The sequence below is a fragment of the Telmatherina bonti genome (genome assembly GCF_933228915.1).
Source record: "Telmatherina bonti genome assembly, chromosome: 10".
NCBI classification, from domain to species: domain Eukaryota; kingdom Metazoa; phylum Chordata; class Actinopteri; order Atheriniformes; family Telmatherinidae; genus Telmatherina; species Telmatherina bonti.
Window position 1 is genome coordinate 24,979,348 of NC_136628.1, and position 20,725 is coordinate 25,000,072.

The window sequence follows — 20,725 nt, forward strand, 5'->3', positions numbered from 1 at the left end:
GCTTGCATATATCTTCTTGTATTTGGTAGAGGATACCAAAAGCAATTGTTAAAAGCAGTGCACACATTAGAATTCATAGTATATATTGTATTATGACATTATTAGGTTGAGAAGCATAGAGCTGATGAGTCAATAAGTCAAGAAGATAAACAGCCATCCTGTATTGTAAATGTTGTGGCCGAGTGGTTGAAATGTATTTGACATTAGTTTTCAAAACCATTTTCAGAAACAAAATTAACTTTAATAAACAGTTTGTATTTTCAACATACTATTTGATAATGAGACATAATTTGTTCTGTGAACAGTATGGCTGCTACTGATGCATATTCAGAGCTGTCCTAAACCATTTTACCATCTAAATCCTGACTGATCTAACCACTAACCATCCAGCTTAAAGTACTACAAAAACATATTGATGTGCAATACCTGCATTGTTGTGAAAACTTTCAGAATGAGTCCAACATAAGTCAAGCATTTATACTTTTATATCATTTATATCGCCCCCAAAGTTCTCAGACAAAAGAAATCTGTACAAATACATACAATACATGAAGCACAGTATCATGTTTTTATGTCACATGATACTGTGACATAAAAACAACTAACGTGCAAACACAGTATACATAGTTGCCTGTTACTGTTCCATTTTTGCATCCAGGAGTTGAAACTTATCGTGGCACTGCTGTGATTAAACACTAATGATAATAATAGTTTTTAAAAAAAAAAAAAAAAACCTATAATGGACAATAAATATTACTTTCATCTATGAAATTATTCAGACAAATCAAGTGATGTGAATTTCCAGATTTTCCAGTTTGTGGATTTCCTTTGAATTTTTTCACATCATTTTTCATTTAGTTGTACGGCACACACATCTGTCCGCATATTAAACATTATTTTCTGATTCTTGGCCATTAGGATAAACCACAGGCTAGTTCTGCTTCTTTTGTCGATCCAGGAATTTTTGTCTTCTGTCGGGAGGTATCTCATCAATACCAATATTATGATTCTTTCCGCTGAAAAAGAAAAGACAACTCTTTTTTAATCATAGGTATCTTTGACCAAGTACAACTCAGTGGCATTGAGCTGCTTTAAATGTGCAGTTTGATGACGTCTATCTGTTTTAATTAATCCAGTAATCCAGAATAATACAATTTAAATATATAGTACTGTTAAAAGCCCTTATTTCTTTATACTATCAGAAAATTTTTTAAATAGAAGCGAATTGTAAAAGCACGTGCAAACATAACAAGATTTGCGTCATACCAGGAAAAAAAAAACATTCTAATAAACTTTGAAGTTAATATTTGATATTACCTTATTTTTTAACACACCCTCAACCTTCTTCAACAAGCACACTTGTCATTTCTATAATTAGTTTTTAGGAAACCTCCTCAAGCTTCTAGAAAGACTCCAGAGTTGTTCTTTGGATGTTCATTGCTCCATTTTCTGTCCAAATTATGCCATATGCTTCAACACGACGTTTAGGTCTGAGCTCTGGAGAATATTTCATCGCTCTACAATACCTGCTGCTACTTGTTTTAAGTCAGTTCTTGTCTAGTTCAGCATTTTGTCATCCTTTCCTTCTTGTTACCTTTCTCTAAGAATTACTGATTACTTATTTATATTTTGTTTCCATGACAAAATTCATTTCCAAAAACATTTGTGTCACATTGACAAAACTAACAAAAAGCTCTGAAAATGATCAGGTAGAAGACTGAAGTGAAGATGAGAAGCCAATTTGCAAATTGACCGAGGAAACTATTGTGCTAACCACTTTAAAGAAAAACAAGCAAGTTTTTGCACTTTCAAAGGAAAAAAACAAGAATTAAAGGCTACCTCAAAAACCTCCACAGTACTATAGTTCAAAGTTGGAATCAGACAAATCACGTTTATGCATTTGTAAACATTTAAATACAATTTTTCTTACCCATCAAGGTCTGGAGGAACTGGTAGGGGCTTCTTGAAATCTTCTTTTCCCACCAACCAATAGGTGGTCTCAATACCTTTTCCCTAGAAATAGATAGTTTGTATTTGCTTGTTACAATGCCCTTGCCGCAGCAGTGAGCTTGCACACTATCCATGCATACCAAATTGAATTTTGTCATTTGCCTATATTACATTTACCTTCAATTCTGTCAAGCCTCTGACTTGTAGCTTGTATCCCAGGTTCAAGCTGTTCAGGAGATTAACTGTACTTTGGTTGACATGGATTCTGTAAGCTACGCAAATACAGCAAAATCTTAATTTTGGTACACAGACATAACTTAACATCCAAGTCAACATCAAAATCAATACTGGCCTCGGAAGGTTTGAAAAAAGTGTGCTGCAGCTGATGAACTAAACTGTTGTCTGGCATAGAGCCAGCTGGTGGCAGTAGTTTACCTGTGACTGTCATGCTCTTGACAAAAAGGGTGCACAGCATCCTTGCCACAAATGAGGTATAATTTTAGAGTATGTTTAACCAAAACAGATTATTTTAATATGAAAAGTTTAATTTAAAAAAAAATGTTTTGTTAGAGATGACTTTTTATATCAAGAATTGGTAGAGTTCTTGTTACCTAATGTTTACATTTATAGTTAGATTATGATGTGTGCAGAGTACAGCCAAGACTAATTTGGCATTTGAGGACATTTGTTCCAAAAGTTAAACTTTGCCTTTAATTCTGCTTATAGTCTTAAAGGATTAGTGAGTCCTGCACTCTTAAAGCCCTATTTAACGTCAAGCTGCATGCACTAAAACTGTCCTTCCATATCTCCCCACCTTTTATTTAATCAGAAAAGAAATTACAGATCTTATGTAGCTCGTATAATGATGCCCAAACACTTACGCAACGATGTGGACTCCATTCGAGATGAGGTGTTGACAGTGTCTCCAAACAGGCAGTACCGTGGCATTGTTAGGCCCACTACTCCTGCTACCACTGGGCCTGCAATTACAACATGCCAGCGCAATGTTCAGCAGCAATAAGCAGAATATCTCTTCTTGATAAATCACAAGTTGTTTTGTTTGCAATTTTGCTACGTCTAACATTTTAAAATGTTTTCAAAACTTACTCCTGCTTTTTCTGGTGGATTAATATTCTCTTGGTGTTTTTAACAAAGATTCATTTTCTTCATTTGCTATTGTCAGTACATGGTATTAAAACTGCACACTACCACCTGTGAGTACATTAAGCAATTCATTGGACAGAAGTAGAAATCTAAAGTGTGTGGCGTGTTAATTGGATGACAGTGCTGTAAGTGGATAGTGTTTCACTGTTCCAGGAATAAGTTTCAGACGAGGATAAAAGAGGTAAAAATAACTCGTTGACTTAGCAGCTTGGGTGCTTGCATTCTAACATTTAAACACTTTATCTTTGATTCTTTCTGAGTTTGGGATCAGTTCACACCATATTTCTCACTATACATGTGTTTGAACATTAAACTACTGATAGCAAAGAAGCATTTAGACATTTCATTATGACAATGGTGGATTTATCACTGAGCATAAAAGACATGTGTGCCACTCACCAGAGTGCAAGCCCATACGGATTCTGATTTTTAGGTCAGGCATGTGTCTTGTCTTGAAGGTCCCGATGCAGTGGAGAATGTCAAGGGACATGTTGGCCATTTCTGCTGCATGACGATTGCCATTCCTGTTGGGAACTCCCGAAGCTACCATGTAAGCATCTCCAATAGTTTCCACCTGAATAACAGAGAAATGGAAAATTGAACAAACACACTGGAGAAAAAGTAATTGTGGTCCTTCAGCGTGCTTTACAAGTAAATAACAGGACTGGACTTTTAAAGCAATTCTATTCATAAATGATGGGCATATGAAACTGAAGTCATAGATAAATTGGCCGCAGATTTATGAGGCAAGACCCATCTTTTCTTCACAGAAATCTATTCTGTGCATCTTCATCTTTGATGTTACAATTTAACAGTGCAAGTAAAATCCATCAAACTTTGATGTCATTTGCTTATGTCAGTAAAAATGTACATAAATTGACTGTATTTATATATAAGAACTTAAAAAGGTTCAGTTACTCCAGACTATAGTTATACAGAAGTTATACAGTAGTGAAACTAGAGATATGCAGAAGGACTTCAAATTGTTCAACACTCACCTTGTAGACATCGTGCTGTGGAATGATAGCATCAAAGAGTGAGTAGAGATCATTTAGTAAGTCGACTATCTCAATGGGATCACTGAGAGCTGAGATGGTGGTGAAACCAACGATGTCACTAAAGTACAGTGTAACCTCAGTGAAATGTTCCGGCTTCACAGGCTTGCCTGTTTTCAGAGACTGGGCCACAGACCTAAAGGAAAATGTTATAAGTATTAAGTCACATTCATTTTGCGTGTGATGTTTTGCACTGATGAATTAAAACTGTGGGCGCACTGCTTCACTGTGCAAGTGTATTTTCCTATGGAAAGTTCAGTTTAAATAAACTTTTAAAGCTGCAACGCAAGTACCATCCTGTTGAAATGCTTGAATGATAGTGTGTCAGATCTTGTGACCCACCCACCATCACACATGAATGCATAATGAAAGTGTAAATACTGTCTAACAGAGGAAATTTACTTTTCTGTGGCCATGTCTTATCTTTAAACGACTACAGACGTATTTCATATTATTTAATAGAACTTGGATTCTGTACGATCGACTAAGCTCATTTCAGTGGCAATTTGAGCTCAGCTGTATTTCCTGTTGATACAAAGATAAATTGAGCTCCTTTTGAAACAACAGTTGCACAACACAACAAACTTAACAAATGGGAGGTTGCTTAGCATACCTTTCACACATACTGACACTATTATATGTTTTCTGGGCTCTGACATGAATGATCCAATCACTTATTAAATCGACAATAACAGTGATTGGCACAGGCTGTGACAAATGAAAGAGCTAGAAAAAGATTTTATAGAAAAAAAATTGCTGAATAATTTCTTATTATTTATCCATCTTTATCTTTAGATGTGGAAAAATATCACCAGAATAACTTGTAAAATCTTATCAAAATGTTTTGTTTAGACAAATTTGATGCTCTGTCAACATCCACATGGGTGCTGAGCATAGCAAAGTGAAACAAGAGCAACAAGAGTACATTTAAGATGCTGTGCTTAAGATGCATGTAAGATTTATCCACTCACTTGGGCAACATCTGAGACAGAAGCTTGTCTGTCTTCTGTCTTTCCACCTCCAGCTCCTCTGTCCTCTCTCTAATTAGGTCTTCCAAGTTGGTGGAGTACTGCTCTAACATGCGCAGCATAGAGTCAATGATGTTGGTCTTTTTTCCCTTCGTGAGGCCTTTGAACTGTTACAGTAAAAATAGAAAAGGAGGCAATCAGGAACAACCATTATGTAACAAAAATACAAGTCAGCATTTTTTCAGTGTTTTTACCTGCTTGAATACGTCCTCAAAGGTTGGTCTCTTCGCTGCGTCTTCACTCCAGCACTGCTTCATTAATTGTATTACATCCAATGGAGCTTCTTCCACTGACACAATAGGTCGACACAAAGGAGGAGGCTCTTTGACCTTGCTGATAATCTCTGTCAATACATGCACAATAATAATAATAATAAAAATTAAACACAAAACACAATTAAAAAAATGCATTCAAAGATAAAGATTTAGTAAAATTCCACTGCCTCTAATCTGTACATGGAGCAGCACATTCTTGCTTTGGGTTCCTAGAAGAAGTAGTGTATTTTTATTTTGCTACCTTTTAAGGTTAGTAGCATCATGACACCCACCCTTAGGAGGCATGTCCAGCATGCAAAACGGTGCAGAGCGTGAGACAATCTCTTGAGTGATGATGGAGAAACTGTAGACATCTCCAGCAAAAGAGCCTTTCTTCCTCCGACTAGAGTTTCGGAGCAACTCCGGAGCCGTCCAGAGTAAGTCTTATTATGAGAAGACGTGCACAAACAATAATAAATAATTTGATGCGATTAAGCAAACTCAGAAATTGATCATTCTCATTTTTTTACTTACCCTCTGGTTTTTCCTCCTCAATGTCAATATTCTGAGCTGTCAAGATTTCATTAAAGCCATAATCTGTCACTTTTAACACAAAGCGCCCATCAACCACACAGTTACGGGACTTCAGTCGCCCGTGGATGATCTCACGAAGGTGCAAGTACTTCATTCCCTGATGATGGATAATGTTTCATTGATGATGAAAGGTGATTAGGTATGAAACGAAACAGGAGTAATTCATATTATCTGTCTTACCCTGATCAGATCCATTAGCAAGGAAGACTTAAACATCCAGTCGAGACGCACATCATCATTGCTGAGCAAATCCTCCAAGCTGCCCCTGGAGCAGTGCTCAGTCACGATACCAAAGATCCCAGAGTCAAAGAACAGTCCCAGGAACAGATTGAGGTTCTCATGCCTCATTTCTCTGACCTGAGACGAAACAATATCAACATCACAGTTATGTTTGGAATATCACTTTTATTGGTACGATAACATGAATGTGTCACACTACTGAATTTACAGGGTTTGTTGCTTCAGTTGAATTCGGTTGTACTCATGATTATAATGCCTTTGATCATGACAAAGTTTAAAACAAAAACATTGCAACACAAAAATTCTGCCATAATTCTTTCCCTTTCTTTCAGACTTTCATTTACCTTGACAAAGATCATCTCAGTGGTGCTGTTGACACCTGACACTGCTCCGGTGGGACATTTCTTCAACCAAACCCAGTCTCCCTGTGGTGTAAAAGAAACAAGTGTCAAAAGGCATGAGTGTCAAAACAGAATCAAGAAGTGCACTGTATGTCCCGTGGTGTTTTCCTCACCTCAAACACAGCTACATTTGAGCTGTCAGGTGTGGAGGCTAAGTAGCTGCGACCAGAAACTGAGTGTTGAGGCGTCTTCACATCCACCTGACTTTTCACAATGCTGTCATCATTTAGCTTCTGCTCACATAGAAGTCAAGAGGACAGCTCAGCTTAGATCATCAAATATGCACACAGAAACAGTTATCAAGATTTATTCAGAATAATACTGACCCGTTTGCTGATTTGTGTATTGATGAATACCAGATCATCAAGAGTAAGGATCACCTTACATGATCCACTGTTTCCACCGAACCCAAAGCTGAAGCCAACTCTGCCATCTTTCCTGAGGAGACAGATTATCAGATAAAGTGATAATAAGTTGTGGAAGCTACACAAATACAGATCAGGATGTGATATCATCTTTTCAAGGTGTACATACTTAAAGCGAATAAAAATGTATCCTCCAAAGGCAACCAGACAGATGAGTAAAACAAAAAGAAAGAAAACGGTAGCCGAATCAAACCCTTTAGAAAGAAAAAAGAAGAAATACTTAAACGTGGTGAACCCTGCGATGTCCAGCATATAGATACCGTAGATATATTTCTTGTGACCACACTGTGCATGCACTCACCTCCAGAACAAGCAAAATATGGGCTAAACCAGCAGCTTGAGTCTGTATAGGGAGAACTGCCAGCAAAATGGATTGAACGGCCAAGGTACTTCAGGCCACCAGTATGGCCATCTGTATGTCTAGCATGAAGAAAATGGGTGGAGTATAGTGTACTGCCCATGCCACTGTAATCCAGGACTACATAGCTGGCCTGCATCCCTTCACCGTTCATTCCAGCCCACAAGTGTTGATTGAATCCTTCAAATTCGAAGCCGCCTTTACTCTCTCCAAGGATCTGTCCAGTTACCCAGCGGCCTGTGTTTGTCCGGGCCTGCTCAGCAGTCATAGCAATGAAGTATATCATGTTGTAAATAGTGCCAAAGAATGGAGAAACCTAACAGAGAACAGAAGAATGCAATGATTCTGGTTAAAATCCCAATGTTAGTGTTATATATGTCTTTTATTTAATCTTTATGATTCTGTTCTCTTAACTTTTTGCTCATGGAAAATTCATTGAAGGGTCTCACCTGCTCTGGTGGAGTGCTGCTGCGTATTTCATAATTGTTCTGAGCATCTCTGAAGGCCTCATGGAAATTGCGTTCTCCAGACTCCATAGTGATGGTGAGAACCCCATCATAGGCTTTCCTGAGCTTAGTGTCATTACCTAGTGCATAGTAGAATGCATCTTTGTAGGGTAGTGAATACAGGAGAGTGTCGTAGGGAATGAAAACATAGCCACGGTCTATCATACGCATGGCTAAGGCTGTTGTCAGGAGCTGGTACTGGGCTTGGCCACCAATCAAGACAGAAGGCATGCACATGATAATAACTGCAGGAAGAAAAATAGTTTAAAAACCAACATATTTGCATGATTGGTGTGGAATGATGCACTTCAAAGTTTTGTGCATCGTGAAGGTGCAACTCACCTCTGACTCGGTCTGCCTCCCGTACTTTTGTCAATGCTCTGCGAGGTCCATCCTTGTCAGGCTCCATCGTGACAACAGGGTTGACAGGCAGGCCAAGGGTCCTCAGCGAAGAGGCCAGCTGTTGTCCTGTGGTTTCCCAAATGTCAGTCTCTTCTGAGATGATGGCAACATGAGCCCAGCGAAAGTACCGCAACACTGTAAAAAGTACTTGGGAGGAGAGTGGTAGTGGCCTTAGGAAGGTGGGATACAGAGGTCCTGTTTCCATGTCGGGTTTGAGACAAGCCCAGGAAAGAATCCCAATATCCCACTCTTTGGTATACAAAGCAGCTGAGGAGCAGTAGCCTGGGTTGGCTGGCCCCAGGAAAGCGGCTCCATAACCGTCCAGATCACCAAAGCGAGCAAGAGCACGAGTTGACTTGCAGTCCTCATTGATCAGTGTGTAGTCATACCAGTAACCTTTGTTGAGGTAGGGGTTATTGTTTATGCGGCTGGTGGCGAGGCGAGCCGCCAAATCAGGGAGGGCCTTTGAATATAAGAGGTCACACGTCCAGGGGCCAACTAGGGCTACTTTAAAAGTGGTTGCCCAGGCCTGACAGGGGAATAATGAGATCATAAGTGAAAACAGAAGAAACCGGTTCCCCATCCAGCTCCTGGTGTGCTGCACAGGGTGTGATGGCAACTGTGGTTTTGATGACAGACTACATCCATCTATACTATTTGTAACCATATTCCATATATGCCTTTTTCTCTTCACTTTCACAGAGTGGTGCCGCCATCGGGGGTAGTAGGCGAGGTTGTGCAGACAGCGAGGGTCTCTGTGATTTGACATTTTCTCACACAGCTATTTTGATACCTCAGACACAGAAAGTGAACTGAGAGTTTATAATGTTGAGTTTGGAAAAGTTGTGTTAATGGGAATATCTTCCTTGGCACGCGGAAGGGTTTTAGTCCAAAGGTGGACAGGTGACAGCAAGACCCCAAGCCATCACTGCCTCCAGGGAACAAATACAAAAGGTGGAAAGAATTACAAATGTGAAAACATGAAACGCTTTTTCAAATAGATATAAAAAATGACTTCTGTGATTTAGCCAAGTGCTTGGGCTTATACAACTTTCACAATAGTCATGATCCTCAGCCTGAATTTCTATCCAACTAAGTTTCCTCTTTTGAACGCCATAATATCTTTGATCTTATCTACATCCATCTGACCTTATCACAGTGGATATTGTGCCTGTAACGTCCCTTGAAGAATCAACAGTGTGTGCCTAACAAGCTGATTAGCTCTGCTCCATCCATAGAGTTTAAATCAAATGTCAGGTAACCAGGAGCTAAATCTGACTTCTGGCTTCAGGCCTTCATTTCTCTGTGTGGTTTCTCTGACTCCTCAGGGCTTTCCTATCATTCATGACCAAACATGATTCAACAAAAAACATTATGAGATCAAATGTTTATTTTCTTTTCTGAAAAAAATGTATACAATTTACTAGTCTTTTAAATTCCTACGATATAATACATTTTAAAATACATTTAAGCTAACTTAAATTTTAATACAGAAAACAAATTTACAAAAAAAAAAAAAACCTTCTTTTTTATTTTTTTTTAAATGATCTAATCCTGGAAAGACAGGTCATATTACTTTGAAAGCTATCATAAGTATCATATTATTATATGTATTATAATCATTATTTCCATAGTTTATCAGGAATACTTTTGAAAGCTAGTGCAAAATATTTATTAAAGATAGTCTTGGTAATAATTTGGAATCTAATGTAAAGAATTTGACTAAAAAGAATCTAATTTCTTTCTTGAATAGAGCAAATAAATACGAACTAACAAGCCCACTAAAGTAGTTAATTCTGACATTGGCTAATCACTTGTTAAATTGAGGGGTACAAGGAAGCTCTGGCTCTGCCGCAATTAGTCACAACAAATAAATAAAAAAAGAGAGATTATATAATCATCCTATATTTTATTTAGATATTACCGAAAGTTCGATTATTTTAGAGTAAATATGATATTGAACAATCCTCTATGGTCCAACAGTCTCATGTTTATCTGATTCCTGTCCTACAAATAAATCAACAATGCTACAGAGAGGAAGACATTGGCCATATTCAGAATATCAATTTGACCTTATCTATAAGAGATTGCCCGTCCAAAAGGTACTTCAGTTTGACATAGTTCTTACCTGGAGCAGTTTTTCTACATAGGAGCCATGTCCATCGTTAAATAGCACCATCGAGGATCCAAATGGATTAGGTTATACTTGGTCTTTCATTGTGGACAAATGTGATGATGATAATAATCCAAATGTCATGTGATGTAAAAAAAAAGAAAAGGATGTGGCATAAAAGGAAATAGTTGTTAATAAAAATAATCAGATTATCCCCTTTTCTGTCTAAATTCCTGAAAGACGATGTTTAAATGAAATAACAATAAAAATAAACTCCACATTTCCAGTGGGTTAGTCCCTCTTTCGTTTCTGCTGTCCCAGCTTTTGACTAAGACCCTCCCCAAAGGTGCGTGAGAGGAGGTGCAACCCTGCTCCAGGGTTGGGATTGGTAAAAATAGACTGACAGAAAGCTGGAGAAAGCTAATAAGTAAACGAAAGGCAAGAGTGGGAACAACTGACAAGCTTTGACTTCTCAACCTTCTTTAGCTCTTAATCCATGTGTGGGAAGAGTGAGTGTGTATGTGTATGTGTCCTGGGGGAGGGCAGAAGGAAGCAAAGGTGAAAGTAGAAGCACACTCACTCTGAATGCACAGTATACTGATGCACTGTGCTGATTTAGCCAAGCTATTATTAACTGCAAAGACAATCTTGAAATATTTAATTGAGTCTTGTAAATACTGATGAAATTGTTTAATGGGCAGAGCTGGGAGAAACTGGAGAAAAGCAACAGTTAATGAAGCTTAGACTAATTTATTGTCCATCTTTCTGCTTAATTGAAATTAAAGCGACAAGGTTCAGCATAGAACAGTAAAAGGAAAAGTGAGTCCTTCAGATACAAGTCTGCTGCCATAACATGATAAAATAACATAGCTACATTTAATGAAGTGCAACCTGTGACATGCGCAGTAATAAAGACACTTGTATTTGCTTCTGCAGTGATAATCCTTTTGAAAGCTTCACTAGCTTGTTGCGATTGTCATTGTCCTCCTAAATGAGCTAATGATGCCGAGTGAAAAGCGAGCTAATGCTTTCTTTGCACGTAAATAACATGTCTGTTGTGCCACCATTCAGTCAATCCCAATGTGTTAAATCTCATCACAATAAAAAAAAAAAATAGAACTTTTCTTTTCAAAATTTTACAAAGTTATTTCTCACGTTGTCAGTTTTCCTCAGTATATCGAGCACAAGAAAATTCAGTATAAGATGAATCATTTCAGTTCAACATGAGCATGTTACATGTCCATGTGCAAGTAATGCAAAAAAAGTCTGATGAGCTGTGTAAGATGAAGCGAAATGCTGAAAATATCTACTACATTATCTCTAGTAAGCTACTGAAAGTAGCTCTTGTGACCCTGCAGCTGGAATTTAAAGCCTATGGGAAAAAAGACAATCCCCACGAATTAAAGGGGTGGGGATGAGGGTCATACAACAAATATCCTCACAAATTATTGTCGAACACTTAACTTCCCATTGGATGACAATTATATTGTATATGTAAAGATTGTTTTGTTCTTTTTTATCCTGTATTTTACATTGCTAGAGGACTTGTTACAGTAATCAGATTAGTCAGGTGAGGGCTTGCTAAACTGATCTGCTGCATGCAAGCCTCTTAGTGAAACGGTTAATGGCACTGACAGAGATCACTCTAAAGCAAGGTCAGATGCACAGCCAAACCAGCAAGGAAGAAGCAGCTTGGCCCATAGCAGTGAGGCAGTCAGCACCTTTGATCTACAGACTCTTTTACCAGTCTGTATCTTGTAAGTACATGCTCATACAATTTGTAAAGTGTGATTAATAGCTAAAACATCTGTCGCAGAAAACTTATATTTACTTATAACTTTCAATGTAAATCAATAGATCATTGGGGGTTAGCTGTGGGAGGAGCGATGAAGGAGCTTAAGATATTTGTATCCTCCTTGACCCAACTTAATTAATCAGGTGAATTAATTTGGCAGCCTCCTAAGGTGACATCACTCACTCACTCTTTCCAGGATCACCGGATCAACGGCATGTAGGAAAGCAGGGAATCTTCTCTGAAAAGCATTTGAGACTGTTATTCAGTGTAATCCTAAACAATGTAATAGGAGACCGTCTGTCACTGTCCGCAAACACTGGCCTAAGAGAGTTTAATCTGGATGCTGGTACCCCAGACAATAGCAAAGAGGAACAAAGAAAGGCATGCATGCAGCACATCATGAGATATTTCCATAAAAGTTGGAATGGTGACTGAATCAAAATGCAAGTAAATAAAACCATGAATAAAACAAACACAATTTTAAATGTTGACATGTTGGTCAAGTTTTTTTTAAATGTTTTTGTTTTGTTTGTTTTTTTATGATCACAACGTCTGCTAAAGAAATTTGTTTCAGAGACATCGATTGTCCTGAATCTTTTAATTGCATCAAGTGCTTTTAAAACTTCATTGTCAGTTTTATCATTGTTATTACTACCATGTTTATTTATTTTTTAATTTTCCAATTGAATTTAAACTAATTCAGTTTCAGTTAAATTCAGATCACCTTCATATATAAAGCAACACTTCACAACACAGTCATTTTAAGGCACTTTTACAGATACAGTTTGTTCTAATGTAGTTCATTGTAGTTCAACTTTGATTTAATCGAAAATATCATCCACATTAGTCCAATTCATAACGACTGTGTTCATTTTAGCCTATCCATAAAATAGAACTATCAGGCTGAGAGAACCAACAGATAGTATCAAATCCTTTCTTTGATTCAGTCCACATCCTGAGCAAGGACAAAGTGGAAAGGAACAACGTACCTCTAAACTGAAAGAAACCAGAACCAGGAAGAACCAGATCCATGAATGAAATAAAATGAAATGAAATATACTTTATTATCTCACAGAGAAACTGCCTTCACTGGTTGGGGCGTGAAGAGGACAGGATGGAGGAGTAAACTAAAACAATAATTCAAAGCCAGGGATACCTGCCGAGAAAAACAAAGAGTAGCACAAATCAGTGATAATAATAATGTTACAAATCTATACATTTAGAATAAAGAGCAAAGAAAGACAAATGCAGGGAAGTCCACCTTCACAATCTTTGCTATTGTATAAAACTAATAGTGTAACTGAACAATGAACTTGGAACACTGCACTCTCCTCCAGAGCAGTGTTTCTCAGTCCTGCTGCTATAGATGCCCTGCCCTGCATGTTTCAGATCAGATGGTTGCATACTTTGACATATCTGGATGATATGTCAAATGACATTCATTTCATCCAGATATGTCAAAGTATGCAACCATCTGATCTGAAACATGCAGGGCAGGGTATCTATATCTCATTAACAGGATTGCAAATAGCTTTATAAGGAGGGAATATCTAATACATGCAGGTTAGTGGGTCCTGAAGACCTGGATTGAGAATTACTGTTCTACTGGATGTATACCCTGACAACCATGTCAATGTAAAGCATGCATGGATATATGTGATGTTTGATAACATTGGAAATAGATATCTATTTATTTAAAAAGTATTAATGAGACTTATAGCAGCTTTACCTAAGCAAGGCTGTAAAACTATTTCTTTACCTTTCTTTACCTTTTCATATGACCTTTTAACAAGTATTACAAAAAGTTATTTTTATTTCATTTTCATCAAAATAATATAACACCTTTACACATTTTTTTTTTTGACAAATACAGAATATAACTAAGGAATGGATAGATTCAGCCCACTGTCTTTACTTCAACAGACGTCTTTCATATAAAATAAATTCAACAGCTTGTTGTAGAGTTCTGCACAGTGGATAAACAGGCGTGTTAAAACAAGGAAAAATCCTAAACTTGCTGGTATAAATTATTTGAGAGTATGTTTCTGTGAGTATTAATTTAGAATCACACTGAGATATTAGCATGTCCCACCTGAGCAGCTCTTCTTGCTACAGGATGCTGTGCCATTCTGTCAAACCTCGGTTCATGTTTGACCTCTTAAGGTCCTGCAGCGCCCTCTAGCGGTTATCGTAAAAGTTTGACCACAGGAAGCTGAACTTCGTTTTTGTTGATCTTTGAAGCTTCTTCAGTTTCCAACTAGTTAGTTGTGTGTTTAGCTTACACATTGTTGAAAGACTGTTTCTTTTTGGGGAGCTTTTAAGGTCACGTGTGTCATTTACTCACCTGTACACGGGGTAGTTGATTGAAGACATTGTTAACTGTAAGTTGCTCCACTGCCAAGTACGTTTTGTTTTTTTTTGTTTGTTTGTTTTTTGTTTTTGTTCTTGCAAGAACCAACACGAAGATGTTTGGGAAGGACAGTCAAACATACATTATAGGTCCTAGTGAGGTGATTATTCCTAAACAAAACAAGAAAAAGCAGTGCTTTAGTCGAAGCTCAAAGGATTACCATGACAAGGATGACAGAGACTCGAAAGCAACCTTTTGTAGTTCCTTGCCTTTGTTCAAAGATTAAAAAAGGCCATTTGTAGATTATCACAAATCTTATCACTCAGTGCTTTAATCAAGAGTATTATCAGTCTATAAACGTACAGGCACTGTTTCTACATGAAAGGATAGGACTGTTTTTACTGACATAAAAACCTGACAGATTGTGACAGTAACAGAGATTTGTCAGAAATACTGTGTCACATCCACGTCTATGTTGTTGTTTTTATCACCACTTTACAAATCATAGTTTTGTTTCAAGCTTTTGTGATTAGATGCAAGCAGTGCACTCACAATGAGGACAGGGTATATGAATTTGCAGTTGTGACCTCATGCTAAACTCCTACAGAGTTTTTAAAGGTGCACTTCAGCACTTCTTCAGATCAATGTACTTGTGGATGAAGCTTTAGGATGTTCTTATTGGTTACACAGACCGTCTGTGTCAGTGAACTCATCATATCAAAAATCCCTGAGAGCAGCACACTTTTAGAAAAGGGCTTGAGGGGGGTTAACTGTGTGCCACTTTGATTTACTTGACAACAGCAAAATAGCAAGGGGTGGAGCAATGTGAGGAGGAGCAAAGGATAGAAAAAGAAAAGAAAAAAATTCAACTACTATATATTTAGGACTAAACACCTACTAGACATCAGTGCACCGTGAAACAAAGAAATCCTGCCAAGTCAGGAACTTTGCTGCAAGATGTCATTCACTAACATGCTGGCCCTCTTTGGGGGTATAACAATTGCTTTGTACCTATTGAAATTCACCTGGAGATGTTGGTGTGGATTCAGAGAGTTCTTCTTATCAGAGTACTGGCAAGCAGATTTAAGGAAATATGGAAAATGGGCAGGTAAGTCAGTATTATATTTCATGTTGTCATGCAGACTGCCTATATAAGCAAAACAAAAAAGGAGACAGGTGTCCCTTTTGAATTGTTGGGTGCTGAACAAATTGTTCACACAATGAAATGCAAGTAACTGTTGCTCAGATTTTTTATTGTGCTCATATCAATCATGGCAGGTGGAGATTTTAGTCAGACTACAATCTAACTCTATTGTCTCATGTCAGTGTGGTGATAAAAACAGATTATTGAGATTAGAAATTTTTCCAGGGATAAGACTAGATTTAAACTTAGAAAACTGCTTTTCATTATTAAATGAGCACACCAGGCTTCGTCTCTGTGAAGCTAGTGTAATTAAAACTTTTTGTTTGCATTCCTACTTAATGGGGTATTTCCGTCTACTATTTGTCTACGAATGTTTCTGTTCACTTTTCCTCTCTACTCTATTTCTCTGTAGTCTTCCCACTTTTCTCCTAAACAAGACAATTTACCATTTACATATGGAGAACTAATTGGTGAACCTTGATATCTGTTGACATTACTTCTACATTCTGAATGGGAGCATTTCAGCAGTAATTCACTTAAATGAATAACTGTAAAATGTTGGCAAAATGGGGTTCTTGGCAAATTTTCACATGTTTTCTTACTTGATTGTGATCTATCAAAATAGATTATTACTATAAATTGATCATATTATGCAATTATATATGTTTTAATTACCCTAACAAATGCTGACATGCAAACATCAAACATATCTGTGCACTGTCATCTGTGCAGTTGTGACAGGTGCCACGTCTGGTATTGGTAAGGCTTATGCCTGTGAGGTGAGTCTCCAGGTTTTCTCTTTCACTTTTGTGATGCTTAAAACAATGAAATTTTCACACAAAGGTATTTTAATGATAGCCTCATGTTAATTAAGTTTAGTTACACACCATGTCTGTCTGCATGTCTCCCTCAGCTGGCACAGAGAGGTCTGGATGTTGTGTTGATAGGCAGATCTAATGATAAGCTCAGAATGGTTGCCAAAGAAATTGGTGAGTCAATGTCAGATAAGTATTCTCTGCTGTTCTGTGCTCATGACAGTAAACACATTTTACTTACCTGTGTCTTACTAGTGTGTAACAGCATTACTGAAATAATTCAAGTATCATTTGTTTCACACAGAGAGTAAGTATGGAAGACACACACACACCATCCAAGCAGACTTCACGGCTGGCGGCAGCATTTACCCTGCTATAGACAAGGACCTTCAAGGCCTCGAGATTGGAATTCTTGGTAAAAGAGGAAAAGCACTCTTGCAAGTATTTCTTTTAAAATATATGTGTTTAGAGACTCGGTTTTAGTACAAATTATTGAGAAACTGTGAAGTTTTGTGAGTGGAACATTTAAACCACACATGTACAAGCAATCTTTGTAAAGTGTTTATTATTTAACAGAAGCACAATAAGATTTGAGTTCATACAGTAAAAATCTTGAACCACTGGCAGCTTTGCCTGGCTGACAGAAAGATAGTATAAAAGCTAACAAGGCAGAGAAAAGTTGAGCAATGAATTGCACAAACTGGCCCTAGGTTTATTGTTTAACACATTAGCATATGCCACACCTTTTACTAACACAAATAATCAGACAGTAAAAACAAGACTGTGGTTTGTTGTTAGTAGTAACCCAGTCTTTTTTTCTCCTTTGACCAACTAAATTATGTGCCAAGCTAATTTAAACTAAGATAAGTTAATCTAAAGCAATGCTAATTCATAGCTATGCTGAAAGGAAAGGCCTGGTTAAACTGGACACTTTGCTTTTTTGTTTGTACATTGTTATTTTAATGTTGAAGGATTGTCCATTACCTGCTAAAGGACAACAGATGTGAATGATCAGTAATAGTAACTCTACCTGCATTTACTTTCCCCCCTTATCTTATGTTTATTATGTTCAATTGTTTATTTAAATAAATGAATGAAAAGACATTAGAATAATAGTGTAATCTAAAATTAGTTCAGCAATTAACTTCATAACAAGAGGTTTTGTTTGTGTCTTTGTAAACCATACAGTCAACAACGTGGGGATGACCTGTTCCGACCATTTTGCCTATTTTCTAGAAATGCCAGAAATTGAACAGGTAAGTTATTTGTTTTAAATGTCATTTTTAGAAGTCTTGTAATTGACTTGTGTTGTTCGAAATCTCGTTTGTCCCTGAATTGTTTTACCTCTGTGTTTATTCTGAACAGACCATCTCTCAGATAATTAATTGCAACACGCTGTCTGTCTCTCAGGTAAGAAGCCTCGCTCTGTTTACTGTATGATTTTTTTTTCTTGTTTGTTTGTTTTTTTCATATTCAACATTCACTTGTGCACACTGCTTCATACAAATATGTGCTAATGATGATCTGTTATGTTTTCTGAACTCAGATGACAAGACTGGTTCTTCCAGGCATGGTGGAAAGGTACTTACACATTTATTAATGGTAAAGGGTGATAATGGGATGAGCATAGATTTATGATTGTTTGTGTTTCATCCTCTCCTCAGAAAGACAGGCTTGATCATCAATATCTCATCTGAAATGGGTGCCCGTCCACAGCCTTTGCTAGCCATGTATTCTGCCACCAAAGTATTTCATATTCTAAAATGGGGCTAAATTATTGTTTGTTTTTTTTTTATAGTATTTACATGCATACATTATAATAGTTCTGACATAAGTACAAGTAACTTATTCACTTTTCTGCTCATTTTCTGTATTTTTTAAAGGTGTTTGTGACATATTTCTCCCAGTGTCTGCATGCAGAGTACAAATCTAAAGGAATTCATGTGCAGGTAAGCGTCACATGCCTTGTTCTAAGATGTGCAAGGCAAATCAAAATCTCAGCCAACTGCAAATATACTTTCAGCTTGATTCATTATACTTCAGCTGTTAATCTTCAACTACAACTGTATCAAAAATTGAAGCAAATGTGCTCTCATATTTTCTAAAAGAAACAGTCTAATTGTATTGATGTATTGACTAAGTTTAAATATCATTACCTCACGCAAAAAAAAACAAAAAAAAACTGTAGACAGATCAGTAGAAATACAAATGTGTTTGGATTTTAAAGTACAAGACAAGGCAGTGTGGAGGGGTGCTGAAACATTAGTTAGGTTTATGGATACAGATTCTCAGCGATCAGTTCATGATAATCCTAATATCTTGAATTAAGCCCATCCATCTATTTTCTGCTGCTTATCCAGACTTCTGTTTTCTTAGGTGTTGAAAAGTGAGTTGTAAGTTTTTGTTTATAAATGGTAAAGATGCATTCACATGTTAAGAGTTGTGTAGCAGAGTTTTTACATGTTTTGGAGCTCCTTTCTTTAGATGAAGCAGATTCTGTCATCAGGATGAGTCAGGTCTATACACTGTGATGATGAGTCGATGTTTGGGCCTTTTCCTTCCACTTAGTGATACTTTCCAACACATCTACAGACACTGTTGGATGGGCAGAAAATCAAAGAGTCTTTTAGGAGAAAAAAAAAAACTGAAGTTGAACAATCAATGCAGCTTAGAAACAAATGTTTGTCTTTGCTGCTCGTTTCATGCATCATGTTAAAGAAATGTTGTTTATTCAACTTCTTGGTAATATTTCCTCAGTGTGTGGCCCCCCTCATGGTGTCCACCAACATGACTCACAACATGAAAGTCAGCTCTATTGTGAAGAGCGCATCAGCTTTTGTCCATGAGGCTGTGAACACCGTGGGTCACTCCAGCTATACCAGCGGCTGTCTGTCTCACACACTGCAGGTTAGAGCAAAGGTACACTGTAATTTCTTTCAAATCTTCGGTTGCAAAATCTTAACAATTCCCCCCTCATTATCCCTACAGAGCGTGGCTCTCGCATTACTCTTGCCTGACTGGCTTCGCATGTCAACATTTTTCATCAGCAGACTGCGAAAACTTTCAAAAACAAGAAAATATGAATGAGGAGTGTGTAAGGAAAAGGAAAGGCTCAGCACAAAGGAGGATGAGTCATGTTGTTTTGAAGACCAACAAATAGCTTATATAATTTTGTCTGCATGTAGTTTTAATTATCTTAAAATTTAAGTCACAAAATTGAAAAGAAACAGTGCTTATGTTGTACAATGTTTTTAATCCCGTTAAACATTTGGTTTAAATTTACATCTGCAATGAACAAGAGTCCTTTGAAGCTTCCTTATTAAGCACTTAAGTTGGGCAATATAGTTTTCAGCAAAAACAACTGAAAGTGCAAGGATCTTTCTTCATTATTCAAAATTGTGTAAAAATATAAGTTTTTTTATTTGTTTGTCCCGCTTTGGTCTGAGAAAATGACCTAACTGGAGTAATATGTCACCATCATCATTATCCTTTCTGGTATAATTATATAATCTGTACTCTGAAGTTCAAAAATTCAATCCACTGTTTTATGTTAACGCAGCATCATTTAATGCTGCTCTGAGAGGTCAAATGGGTAAATTAGATCCCTATGTGTACACAGAGTAGAATGACACTGAAAAGCCTAAAGACAACATGGTTGTACAAGTGTGTGAAGATGAGAACAGAAATTCTTTGGATCAGATGGTCCAGCAACCAACAGAAATAAAAGACAAAGCAGTTTAAAAAAAAAAAAAAAGAAAAAAAAGAAAAAACAAGAAGATTTAGGTTTCCACTTATCAAAAAGATTACAGTCTTCATCATTTCATTCCTTAAATTATATGTAGACATTTTTATATTTGGTATTCCTAGCATCTGTGTTGCTCAAATAAACTGTTTCTGCTCTAGTGTTTTGACAGGTTTATTTCTGTCTATATATTTCTGTGGCAGGCAGACTTATAGCTAATGCAAAGGGAAAAAAAAAGGTTCCTTCAACATAACAACTATAGCTTGGTTTAATCCCAAATTTCAAGTATATAATAAAAACAGGAAAATATTCTATCTATATGCAAAAACTCAAAGTGGGACTTCGCTCAATTTCTGACACAAAAAAGCTACAGTAACAAGTTCTAAATA

The 20,725-nt window shown here is 37.1% G+C and overlaps 2 protein-coding genes across 2 annotated transcripts; one reads left to right on the top strand and one right to left on the bottom strand.

The window, feature by feature from the left end:
* Window positions 1-931: 931 nt before the first annotated feature.
* gucy2d (guanylate cyclase 2D, retinal) lies at window positions 932-9,146 on the bottom strand (the record flags this gene model as incomplete). The annotated part of the gene is made up of 18 exons (XM_079248115.1): window positions 932-1,016; window positions 1,931-2,013; window positions 2,128-2,222; window positions 2,832-2,930; window positions 3,514-3,688; window positions 4,113-4,305; window positions 5,141-5,304; window positions 5,392-5,540; window positions 5,745-5,894; window positions 5,986-6,142; window positions 6,226-6,402; window positions 6,630-6,710; window positions 6,800-6,919; window positions 7,013-7,124; window positions 7,221-7,305; window positions 7,413-7,785; window positions 7,919-8,220; window positions 8,318-9,146. 18 exons carry the CDS (start codon window positions 9,144-9,146, stop codon window positions 932-934), a joined length of 3,429 nt encoding a protein of 1,142 aa, XP_079104241.1.
* A 6,446-nt stretch (window positions 9,147-15,592) lies between these two features.
* Window positions 15,593-19,681, top strand: hsd20b2 (hydroxysteroid (20-beta) dehydrogenase 2; the record flags this gene model as incomplete). The annotated part of the gene is made up of 10 exons (XM_079247424.1): window positions 15,593-15,743; window positions 16,512-16,558; window positions 16,693-16,768; window positions 16,899-17,009; window positions 17,783-17,850; window positions 17,960-18,004; window positions 18,141-18,175; window positions 18,259-18,340; window positions 18,478-18,543; window positions 19,352-19,681. 10 exons carry the CDS (start codon window positions 15,593-15,595, stop codon window positions 19,679-19,681), a joined length of 1,011 nt encoding a protein of 336 aa, XP_079103550.1.
* Between the last annotated feature and the right edge of the window lie 1,044 nt (window positions 19,682-20,725).